Genomic DNA, 11,548 nt, shown 5'->3' with positions numbered 1-11,548 from the left:
CTCTGTAAGAATTATCTAAATAGTAAGAGTAAATTCAAAACGATGTACTGTCGCCAACTTCGTCAAATATGCTCATTTTTTGTCTTCTATTTAACAATTCATAACGATATAATAAATCGATTAAAATTCTCACGATTATAGAAAAAAGTTCACAATAACTCATCCCCGCTGCATAAATAACAATTTTAACGAACATAAATTACTTGGTATTTGTATAAACAAATTGGCTAGTCCTTTTTTTTTTTTTATTTAATTATCTAAACGTAATGCATCGAATCCGATTTATTTCACTTTCAGATAATACGTTTGACCGTTTTACGATTGTTCGTTTCTGGAACTATGTAAGTTATTCCGATGACATGGTGCGGTCTAATGTACTTACATTTCATTTTACTTTTATATATATATGTATATATATATATCTTTTTTATTTTTTCTTTTCGATTTTTTTCAAATAGTGTATTGTTTCCATTTTAATGTACTCTTCGTAAATATTCTTAGATACTTATCTCCTATAGACGTTGGTATTCAAATCGTTTCCGATACTTTCTAGACTTTTCATTTATGCGAACTACGTTTTATATTGCACAACATAACAGAAATATTAACTCGTACTTAATTGCAAGGAACGGATTCTCCTTAAAACAATTCGAAGAGAATAAATGTTTCACGAAGTACGAACAAAAATGAAATACGGTGTATGTTACTATTTTACCAAAGCACGTATTAGGTAGTACAGTACTAAATGCTGCCTATTGCCTCGTATCAATTAATTACGTAATCGAGTTACATTCGAAACAATAAAGCGACGAAAACATCTGAAAGTGAAATAGTACGTTCTTATAAATGGCAATCATCCAAGGGCTTTTTTTTAATCAGCCAATAATAATTGCATTTCGACGATTTGATAGCCTGTAAATCAGTTTTAATATACGTAATACGTATGTATTCGATCTATTTCATCGCAAGATTAAAAATCTCTCAACGACTGAGATTCTTCTTCTTACACGCAAAGTGCTAATACATATATCTCGTTAATAATTATATTTTACGTCTGAATTAATATCTTTTTAATTTTCTTTAATACCCATTTGTTTCGTTCGAGCATATGTCCTTCGAATAAAGGCGATAATAATAATCTGCATAAAATCATCATCTTAAAAATACTGGTTCTCTGTTTTTTCTCTGATTCTTCGTTCATAGAGAATAAACAATCTAACATTTCTACAACGTACCTTGAAACATATTGTCGATAGTTTGGAATACTGAAAACTAAAATAAGTATTTAATCGTGTGTGTACATAGAAATACGACTTAACGCGAACGAAGAAAAATATAAGAAACGGAAAAATAAACGTAGAGCGAAATGAAAGAATATCTATGTACATGATACAGCGCGTTTCATTAAACAATTCTAATCAAATCAGCTGCAAAGCGATGGCAATAAGAGTAAGTGGAATAATCAGCAATATCTAATAATTACACTGAACATTGAACATGGAAGCAATAAATAGTCAAAATGAGAATGTGGAAATTTCTTTGAAACGTTAATGGCAATAAAAGAATCATTCGGATCTGGAAGATATAGATACATAATTGTCCAGAGAACAGAGAAGTGATCCTTGATCCAAATCCAATGAAAAAAGAAAGTATTAATTTTTAATTATCGTATTAATTATCTTAATCAGATGTAAATCAGGAAAGAGGTAAATTTTACTCCTTTCCCTTGGCGTCTTCATGCTAAAATATGAAAAGTAATACTCACGAAAAAACATTAGCGAAGTCAGAATTACGGTCCTTTTTTTTTTTTTGTTTTTTGGTTTTTGTTTGTTTTTAAACTTTTCGTAACAAGCACACTCGGGCGAGTTCTATCGATATACGATTACCTTTTAATCACTAATCAGTCAACATAATAATAATTACTTAAAATGCTATATTTAAATCATACTCGAAGAAAAGAAATTAAATCTGCCTTTTGTTATTAAAGTCTTTAACGATCACAAATACCACTATGTGTCTCACCCGTTCTTTCCTGTTTTTTTTTTTTTCTTTTTTACTATTCATCTGTTTGGCATAACCGCTAGTTAGTGATAGAACATATCATACAATGTTATGCTCTTAATGTTCGCGCCTTAATAAAAATTTTGTCGCCTTGTCGACGAGCTTCCTTAAATGAAGGAAAAACCGAGTACAAGGCTGTCATTTCTTTTTGGCTGGATTCCTTTGTGGTGTAGATGGTCTTGTGGCTTGACCCGTATTCAAGCTTAAGTACTGGTATTTAGCCTTCTTCTCTGACGGTTTCAAAATCTGCACGTACACCATGAATAATAGATAAGACATGAACGAAATGCACCATGCAATGCTCAACAAATTATAACGCAGTAGCGCTCGCTTAAAATACAATACAAATGTTTCACCCAAATTCAAATGACTGCAATTATTCTCAACTACTGAATATCTCAGGTTCAGCGTGGCCTAAACTTATTGACAAAAACTAGAGTGATAGGTAGGCGATCAGATCGTCCATTTTTATATATAATTGATTGCATTTTTACATGCAGTCTCATTTGTTCTTCCTTATTTTAACATAAATTACAATCTAGTACCCTAATTTATTGGACTTTAAGCGAACATTACTATTTCATCATGGAATATTCACAAATCCTACCTGAAAACTGCACATTAAAGTTTCGTCAACACTCATCATTCCTCCGGCATTGTCGAACTCCCCGCAGTAATTTGGCGCGGAGAACAGGGTGACCAATTGTCGTTTCGCGAAAAACTCGTAACCGTCTTCGACTACTTGATGTGCTCTACATATCAAGTCCATATCATGACGATTTAAGAACTTCGACACCACGTCTGGTCCAAATGTGAAAGATACACCTCTATCGTTTTCGCCCCATCCCTAAAACATAGAAGACAAAAGTCCATAATATATTAGTTTGGAATTACTTCGGAAGAATCGACGATAAATGATTACACAACGAAGAAACATTATACCTGGACTTCTTTATCTGGATCGGACCATAACAAGTCACAGAGAAGGCCAGTATCAGGTACATCTGTCGGACGCATTATTCTTTTGATTTGTTCCATATTCTGCTAGATAGTAAATAAATATTTTTTATTGTACATTTTTTGAGAGTCGATAATTTTATGATAGAAATATCGTTAAACATGAAATTAAATTACATTAATTACGTAATAAATGAAAAACCTTCCGAAAAGAAGGGTCTATTAAATAGCAGAATCGTTTCATAAAACTTTCACGTATTTTGTAAATATTAAAAAGAAGGTTCTTTAAACGTAGCTAATAATTAAAAAAGGGCTAGGACAATTCGCTATTTTATCTTGTAGGCTTTCCTCGAAAATTCTTCGATAATTCTTATTGTTACAAATTTTTATCGAAGAAAATATCGAACGGCAAAAACAGAGTAGCAATGTATTTATGAAAGAAATTTTCTCAAGAAGTGACCTTTTTTTATGAATGACAAAAGATCGATAGTTTATTTTATAAAGATATTAATCTTTTGACATTCTAACAGGGATCAAACTTTTAATATTTTCCTTCTTACATTGAGTATAAATAGAAAATCAATATTTCCAGCGGCCAGTTCTTTTATAAATCTTCCTCCGTGAACGAACATGCTACACAAGGTTTCAATTAAAGACGAAAGATTCGAGAAATATGGATACGCAATGGACACGAGCCAGATCTATCTCCAAATTCAGCCAAGGTTAATGGAATTTAATTTTTAAATAGTAGAAGCTATAGAAGTAGAATATTAAAGTACGCTCATCGATATAGGTCTTATTTTTTAGATGAAAATCGAATATTAAATCTCCCTGGCGAGTACAAATTTCATACCATATATTCGTCTGCAACAGGATTAAATAAATCAACGAATTTCACGCTTCATTATATGTATAAGCCAATCAACAGTTGCGTGCTAACAATCGCAATTTTAACTCTTCTTAACGCCCTAAAAATAATATCGAAAATTCTGTTTTAAATATAGATTCCATTTATATTAGTTATTCTTCTTTATTTCCCAGTGCATCGCAAATTCCAACATATTTTATAATTTGTTTGTTAATTTCGTCTTTCGAATAAATGTAAGTTATCCGAGGATAGTAGCGAGAAATTTTACGAATTATACTTTAAGACGCTTAATCGTTTATACAAATGGACATACGTGTATTTCATAAATTTTCCGTTTAGCTTGTTAAGAAATGCTCTTTAATGCCGTATCGATTTTAACGCGCCACTTCCGCACGCAACATTACAGGAATGACTTCTTGCTTGAAAAATTTTGCCTCTTATCCAACGTTTAAAATATCTCTCGCGTAAATACCTTTTTGCGATCTTTCGCTTTGTTATTTCTTTGACCATTCGCGATTGTTATTCCTATAGATAATAACTACGTAGAAATTCAATAATCATAGACACGAATAAATATCAGACTATATAGAGCGTTACGAAAAAGTATATGACTATAAAGTCATAGTACTATAAAGTCATATGACTATAAAGTCAAAGTACTCACAGAGAAGAAGGAATATCTATAGAATCAACATAAATCCTAAAACTAATTCTTTCGATGTTGTAGGAAATTATAAAAACTTACAGAAAGGAAAAAAATATATATCGTCTAACAACGAATAATAAGGAAGTAAATTGTAAATTATCCCACGATCTTTTATCCCCAGAATCATCCTCAAAATAAATCATCATCTGCGTTAAAAACATATTCGTTGATATGTACACATGGAAAAACATAAAAATCCCGGGTAATTTAATTTCGAAAATTTCGCAAATAATTTTCTGCAGAGATCGATATCGAATCACCTGAAGATCTGGACTGAGGCCGCCATGACAGCAGAATATTTTCTCGTCGATGATCGCAGCGATCGGTAGACAATTGAAGCAATCGGTGAACGTTTTCCATAGTTTGATGTTGTATCTTCTCTTACATTCGTCGTAGAACCCGTATATCCTGTTTATGCTGGCGCACTCGTGGTTGCCCCTCAATAAGAAAAAATTTTCCGGGTACTTGATCTTGTAAGCGAGCAACAAGCATATCGTTTCCAACGATTGTTTGCCCCTGTCTACGTAGTCGCCGAGAAACAAGTAGTTCGCCTCTGGCGGGAAACCGCCATATTCGAATAGCCGTAACAAGTCGGTGTACTGGCCGTGAATATCGCCGCAAATCTTAAGCGGCGCCTCCAGTTCAAGCAGGATCGGCTGCTGAAGGAAAATCTCCCGTGACTTGAGGCAAAGGCCGCGCACCTCGCCCTCTGACATTAAGACGGTCTTTCCTGGCCGGCATCCTCGGACTGCGCCCAAAAATTCGCACGTTTAAATGGATTTCCTGCCTCTGTCCCCGGGGTTGGGCGACGCATCGCGAGACATCGGAGAGTCGTTTTGTCACAGGTACATCGAGCATAACTCTACGCTGGAGCATGAAGGTATCTGACTGCCGAGAGTCGATTTTTTCTCAAAAGGGGGAAAAACAAGGGTAATACGATTATACGGATTCCACGGATCGTCCTATTCGGTAGGGTTTTCTCTTGTTGCTTACATAAATACAATCTGGACACGTTCGGGACTAATGGTGGCTAATCTTTTTTCGATCGACTCGAATGACAAAGTTCGTTATTCATATATCACATTTCGTGTTTAAATCCCTTAAACGCTAGCGTAAATGAAATTCCACACTGTGCATGTTTTGTTTTGTCGTGTTCGATCGGTGAATTTCGTTTTATACGCAATTATAATATTTAATCGAAGAATAAAATTGTACGAGTACCTTATTACGCACTTAGTATTTTCCATTGATACCGTAATATTAAATGTATTGTAAGTTTGTAAAAAATAGTTCTATAATGGAATATATTAATTTTATTTGTTTGATCAATTATCAATTTTTAAAATAAAAGAGAAATGCACACGGGATGAAATTTCATCTGTGACAGCGTTAACGTGATTTCCTTCGATGACAACTTTTAAGGCTGATTCTTCAAAACAAAAATAAATATCTAGATTTTACTATCTCGTATCGTTTTTCTTCTTTTACATTAAAATATTCATGTAATGAAAAATTATCATTCAGGCAACGGTATTATACATATATGATCTTCTCCGTTAAGATTGAAGACGCAAGAACGCAAGAGGTTTAATCATAAAAACATCAAGCAATGCGATATAGGTGTTCTCCTGATGCAATACTCGGGGACACAAATGGTTGTCGTACACCGTCGTTATAATGCTTCGAAGGGATTAAGCGGCTGTATGAGTTCGAATAATACCGTATGAGCGTAAACTTGCGGAACAGTTGAAAACAAAAGCTCGAAGCCGGTTGGTGATCACGTGTAGATACCACTGATCGTGATATATGAATATAGACTACAGTAACGTATAGAATATAATATGTATATGCATGTATATCAAGAGTACGTTGTACGTATGTATACGTATACGAACGAGCAAAGAAATATGAAATTTCGTTCGCAGATTACTCTTCGGAACCTTGCATCAGTGTCACTGGATTATTTATAGCTATAAAGGAATTCACGGTGTGATTAAACTGGGCCGATGATGGTTATTGGAAAACTGCATATCAGCAAGGTCACATCAACGAGTATCTAGGCACCATAATTAATGGCGAAAAGGGAGAGACAGAAAAAAAAAAAAATGACGGAATTCCTGTAGCGGAAGAATAACAGAGAGTTCGAAAATGACAAAATGTCGGAAATAAAGTCTATTAATAATTCGGTTTATTTATGGAAACGGGGCGTACGATGAAAAAATTGTAGTCATCGTCATCGTTATATTTGCTCACACACGCGATAATTTGAACTGCTCTTTAGCCGCGACGTATTACGATTCATTTCAACAGCGTTATCAATTCGTATATTGTAATAAACGTTTCATGGAAATGTTGTTCGCGATAAAATACAAAGATAGTACTGTAGGCACGCAGGAAAGATCAAAATGATTTTTCTTCGCCAAGCATTAACATCTTCATTCAAATTAAATAAGTTTCCTTTTGCAACTCTCAGAAGAATAAATTTCCTTATTAAGCAATGGTACACATATGTTATATACATTAATCTTTCTGGTACATAACAAACAATTTGGCCTTCTTATAATATATGTACGTCAAATAATAGGCTCGCAACAAATATGCTTAAGAAAGTCAGTGTTGTAATGTATATTTATTAACTGAACACATTGAAAGAAACATATGCCAGGGTAGTATAAACATTGATACTAAAACATACTCATGAATATACATCAAATTGTGCCGTAAGTTCTTGAAGAAGATTGTGATACTATTTTCTTAAAAAAGTAATCGATTCGCTAAAAGAAGATGGAAAATAATTGTACACATACTATTCGTATGAAAGCTAAAAACAACACTGACAAGTATCGTATGAAACATGCATTTAAATTAACCTGCATTCAAGCAATAATTTACGTGCAAATTGGATCATTACAAATTATACCCTTTATATAAATATGGCTTATTATTTGAAGAAAGTGATTTGAGTTTAATGCATTTATTCATTATATAGACAATCCCAAAAGCTTTGCGTTCTAACAGGTATTAGATACATTACGATATAGTTATATTTTACTTACGTACTTTACTTTAATAGAAAATTCATACATATTCACACATAGTTTCTTGCCATAAAGAAGCTAATGGGACATTATCAATATGATGATTGAGTTGACTGAGAATGAAGATGATATCTTGGGAAAATTTTGATGTTGCAGGTACCACAATGCTGTATATCTAGCTTTCTACTTTATTTTACATCGTAAATCATAAGCAAACGATGGCGAGCGTTCACGCACGACGTTGAGGCAGGTAAAAGCGCAACTAAAGAACGGAAAAAAGATCTACATGGGGTGGTTTCCTTGTTGCATACCGGCAAAATCCGGAGAGAAAATATCTTTTAGCCTGGCTTTCTTCTGAACCTGGTCTTTCTGCGTGTGGTATACTTTACCGCAAAGAGTGTTCCGACATGTAGCATGAGAAAAGAGAACAAACAAAAGGAAATAGTTTTGCCTTCTGAGAAAGTAAAGAAAAAGTGCGGAATAAATCCAAAGACCTCTGACGTGTCTAAAGAATTACGACGGACTGCAACAACTGGAAGAGATCGATATCTTTTTCTTTTTTTTTTATGTATATATATATATATGTGCTTTTCTCTCTAATATCCTACAAACCACGAATTAGAAACGAACTTTCGACAAACGAGGAGACTCGAGGAAAACCATTCGTCGACTCGTAATATACACAGATATTGGATGTCATAAAGTAGATCGCGCACGATTTAATCTTCCTTTGGCTGGAAAGAAATCGTATACATATATACTCGATGTACGCGGCGCGACTTCGCATTGAGCGATTTTCACTGGGTATTACCGAGAAAACTTTCAATCAACTGTACACCAAACTGAAGATGATATTACCGAAAACAATTTCACACTTTATTTTCACATAGGCTCCCTTTTTATCACGTACCTTCCAACAATCTTTGTATCAGGTTGTCGACGTTCAACTCGACATCCGCCATTTTTTCTTGCCACTGACTGACTGACCCGATGTTTGTAGACTAGATGATACGTTTGTGTACGCACTTAACTGTATATATTACTCTCGTCGACTTTCATTGTGTATATACATGTGCTGTTATCGACTGCTTAGTCCTATATAAATACAAGAAAGATGATCATCGCAAAAACCTAATTTTATCGTCATTAAATATTATTTCCCAGAAAAAATGAACATGGATTTAGATGAATGCAACTGTACTGCATTTGGTTTATCTATATATGCATACATATATCTATATATGCGTATATCAAACAATAATACGTCTTATGTAACGCGAAATGTCTATTCTTATATAAATGAATGCAATGTAATGCATTGTAACAATTTGCATATTGTAAGAATGTTTATGATTTGATCGTATCATTGAAATTTACAATTTACATAGGCAGTCAATGATTGATATCTTGTTTGGAAAATACGATAAAATCATAATTTCATATCATATAAATAAAATCATATATTTATACATAACAACATAAATTTCTACTATGTACATTTAATTCATAATAAATATACATAACGTAATTTTTTAATCTCGGTAATTAAACATAATTTTACCTGAAGACTGTTAAAAAAGCAAGAAGAGATAAAACGTGCATTTAGAATGGTATTAATCAAACACAAGCTACGCTCGTGAGTTGAGTATTTTCAAACATGTATAAAATTGTAATTAGATAGTAAAATCGTAATACATTATATTTACAATAAATAAAAGAGATATATATATATGTGTATACATGTATATATACATGTATATATGCATATATGTATATATATATATATATATATATTCATGTTATTCATATTAATATTTCAGCCTAAACTAATTCATGTACTATAAAATATGTTACATTTTTTGTGCACTTAATAAACCGAAATGCTATATTCACACAACGGAAAATTTTCGAGAATATTTCAACACAACTTTTACAATCCTTAAAATTTTTCTTATATTATTCTATCTTCTATATTGAATAATTTCTAACAACGCGTAAATGTACATATATATATTTCTTGAAGAAGTATTGTAGCTGCCTTATTAATAATCTCAGATAAAATATTGTAGTATTGCTGGGTTTAATTAAAAGTATCCAAACATTTATACTAACTTAGGCATATTTCCTGTGATAATCAGGTGGTGAGTCTGCATAGTCTTGTTGAAGATTAAAAAGTTCAGCATTATTTTTCTGTAAGTATTGTAAAAAATCATGAAAGTGAGACAGTAACAATTGTATGCTTCTTTCATCCAATGTAGTATACGACAACATTCCTCCAAGTCTCACTGCAAAAATAATTGACATAATAGCAATATTTTCGATGATAAATACATAAGAGTGTTATTACAAAGTATACTTAAAAATAGTACCAAATAGTCGTAGTAAATGAAATGCACCATATAGTTGACTGGGCAGTGTTTCAGGATTATCATTCATAATTTGTATAAATTGTGGACGTTCCCACTTATATAACAATTGCAATCCTAGAGAAATATTGAAATATTCGCGAATACCTTTAGTTATTTCTAATGTGCTTTCCCTGAAAATAATTCAGAATTTAAGGTTATTTATCTTCAAACGAAGAAAACTGACAGATATTTATATGAAAACTACTGATGCAAGTACCTAACAGAGTCATTTTTTCCTACCGACTTTGAATCTACATAATCATCTAAAATTTTGTCAACTGTATTTTTCACAGGTAAAGCAGGTAATTTATGATATTTCAATATTACTTCTGATTCATCTATAAGTACAAACTTTAGTTCCTCTGGTATCTTAATTTTAACTTCCACTTTAGTGAGATATTCTTCCGTTTCACCAGATGGCTCTAATCGGCTACAATAAAGTATTTCGTTTTATACATCTGGCACATAAAGTTAAGCTTCTTGTAAAAATTGGTGAAATCTTTTTGAGACAAACCTGCGCTTCTTGCGTGGTGCATCTGATGTGGAATCATGCGACGACGATGGCGTAACACTACTACCAGTACTTTTACTGAACCGACTGACACCTTTATCAACTGTTGCAACAGGAGTGCTAGCTCTACTATCAGTATCCTTCTCACGACCACCTTCACTCCTACGTCCTTGAGTTTTGGATGAGGTACTACCCTTTTTATTTTTCTGTGCAGATTGTTGATTCGAATGTGCTCTTTGAACCTCTCTTTGTCTTTGTACATTTGCTTCGTTGTATTTAAGTACTCGGCTTTCAGGAACCCACTCATCCCAACTGTTTATATTACAAATGTATTTATGATTCAATCTTATTAGAAATATACAATGTAAAACGAAATCTTACTTCTTATTCCATCCTGCATAATGTATGAAATATTTAATTTGCTTTTCTTTAGTAATGGAGGACTTTAGACATTTTGCTTCATATATTAATGGCCCATGAAAGCACAGAACCTTCTCCCCTACAAATTAGAAGATATTTATTGAAAATAAGGTGAAGAATTATAGCTGAATAAAAAAAATATTTATTATTCATTGATAAAAATTCATTAAATATACGTTAGGACCTTCGATACATTAAAAATTAAACGTGAAGTACCTTCTTGAAATTTACACTTAGGCGGCATGCTCGTGTCTTTTGAATTGCTTATTTTGACTGTTAGTTTTTGAGCCGATAGTTTTAAATATCGCCGAAATTTGCCCGATAATTCGCGCCAATGGAAAACAATTGATTCCCACTGATCAATTTAAAGCAGAACTTTGAATAAAGCGTCTTTTGCTTTGTGTTACATGTTCCTATGAAAAGGCTGATTCACAATACCAGCGATTATGCCAGTGATAAAAGTTCCAATGATAGTGATATTTCGTTTGCGCATTTGTCATGCCTGAAACGCGGATTTGTTTTAAATTTAATTCAAGACTCAGATATGTGCAACATGAATAAAGGTAAACATCAAAACAT

At 32.9% G+C, this 11,548-nt stretch overlaps 2 protein-coding genes and 1 long non-coding RNA gene across 11 annotated transcripts; 1 reads left to right on the top strand and 2 right to left on the bottom strand.

Annotated features, from left to right (window-relative positions):
• Nucleotides 1-444: 444 nt before the first annotated feature.
• LOC117207895 (serine/threonine-protein phosphatase PP1-beta catalytic subunit) lies at nt 445-9,914 on the bottom strand. 9 transcript variants are annotated; one of them, XM_033448595.1, is made up of 7 exons: nt 9,743-9,914; nt 8,541-8,725; nt 7,942-8,013; nt 4,853-5,340; nt 3,004-3,105; nt 2,669-2,908; nt 1,985-2,307 (listed from the first exon to the last, which is right to left on the bottom strand). In XM_033448595.1, the coding sequence occupies exons 2-7, from the start codon at nt 8,590-8,592 to the stop codon at nt 2,200-2,202; spliced, it is 1,062 nt and encodes a 353-aa protein (XP_033304486.1). In that variant the 5' UTR covers nt 8,593-8,725; nt 9,743-9,914; the 3' UTR covers nt 1,985-2,199. The 9 variants fall into 9 exon arrangements, with proteins under 9 accessions (XP_033304482.1, XP_033304486.1, XP_033304487.1 ...); XM_033448596.1 differs by having other exon boundaries at nt 3,004-3,102; XM_033448594.1 differs by lacking the exon at nt 9,743-9,914 and adding an exon at nt 8,261-8,364 and having other exon boundaries at nt 8,442-8,557.
• Nucleotides 6,082-8,619, top strand: LOC117207900. Its single transcript, XR_004487604.1, has 2 exons — nt 6,082-6,414; nt 6,518-8,619. It is a non-coding gene; the product is annotated as an uncharacterized LOC117207900 (long non-coding RNA).
• On the bottom strand, nt 9,626-11,403 carry LOC117207897 (mortality factor 4-like protein 1). The gene is made up of 6 exons (XM_033448601.1): nt 11,186-11,403; nt 10,931-11,048; nt 10,553-10,861; nt 10,256-10,468; nt 10,000-10,169; nt 9,626-9,915 (listed from the first exon to the last, which is right to left on the bottom strand). The coding sequence occupies exons 1-6, from the start codon at nt 11,211-11,213 to the stop codon at nt 9,743-9,745; spliced, it is 1,011 nt and encodes a 336-aa protein (XP_033304492.1). The 5' UTR covers nt 11,214-11,403; the 3' UTR covers nt 9,626-9,742.
• Between the last annotated feature and the right edge of the window lie 145 nt (nt 11,404-11,548).

This window comes from Bombus bifarius, unplaced genomic scaffold (genome assembly GCF_011952205.1).
Source record: "Bombus bifarius isolate JDL3187 unplaced genomic scaffold, Bbif_JDL3187 scf7180000008047, whole genome shotgun sequence".
NCBI lineage: Eukaryota > Metazoa > Arthropoda > Insecta > Hymenoptera > Apidae > Bombus > Bombus bifarius.
The sequence above is the reverse complement of the archived record's forward strand: the minus strand, read 5'-3'. Positions and strand labels throughout refer to the sequence as shown.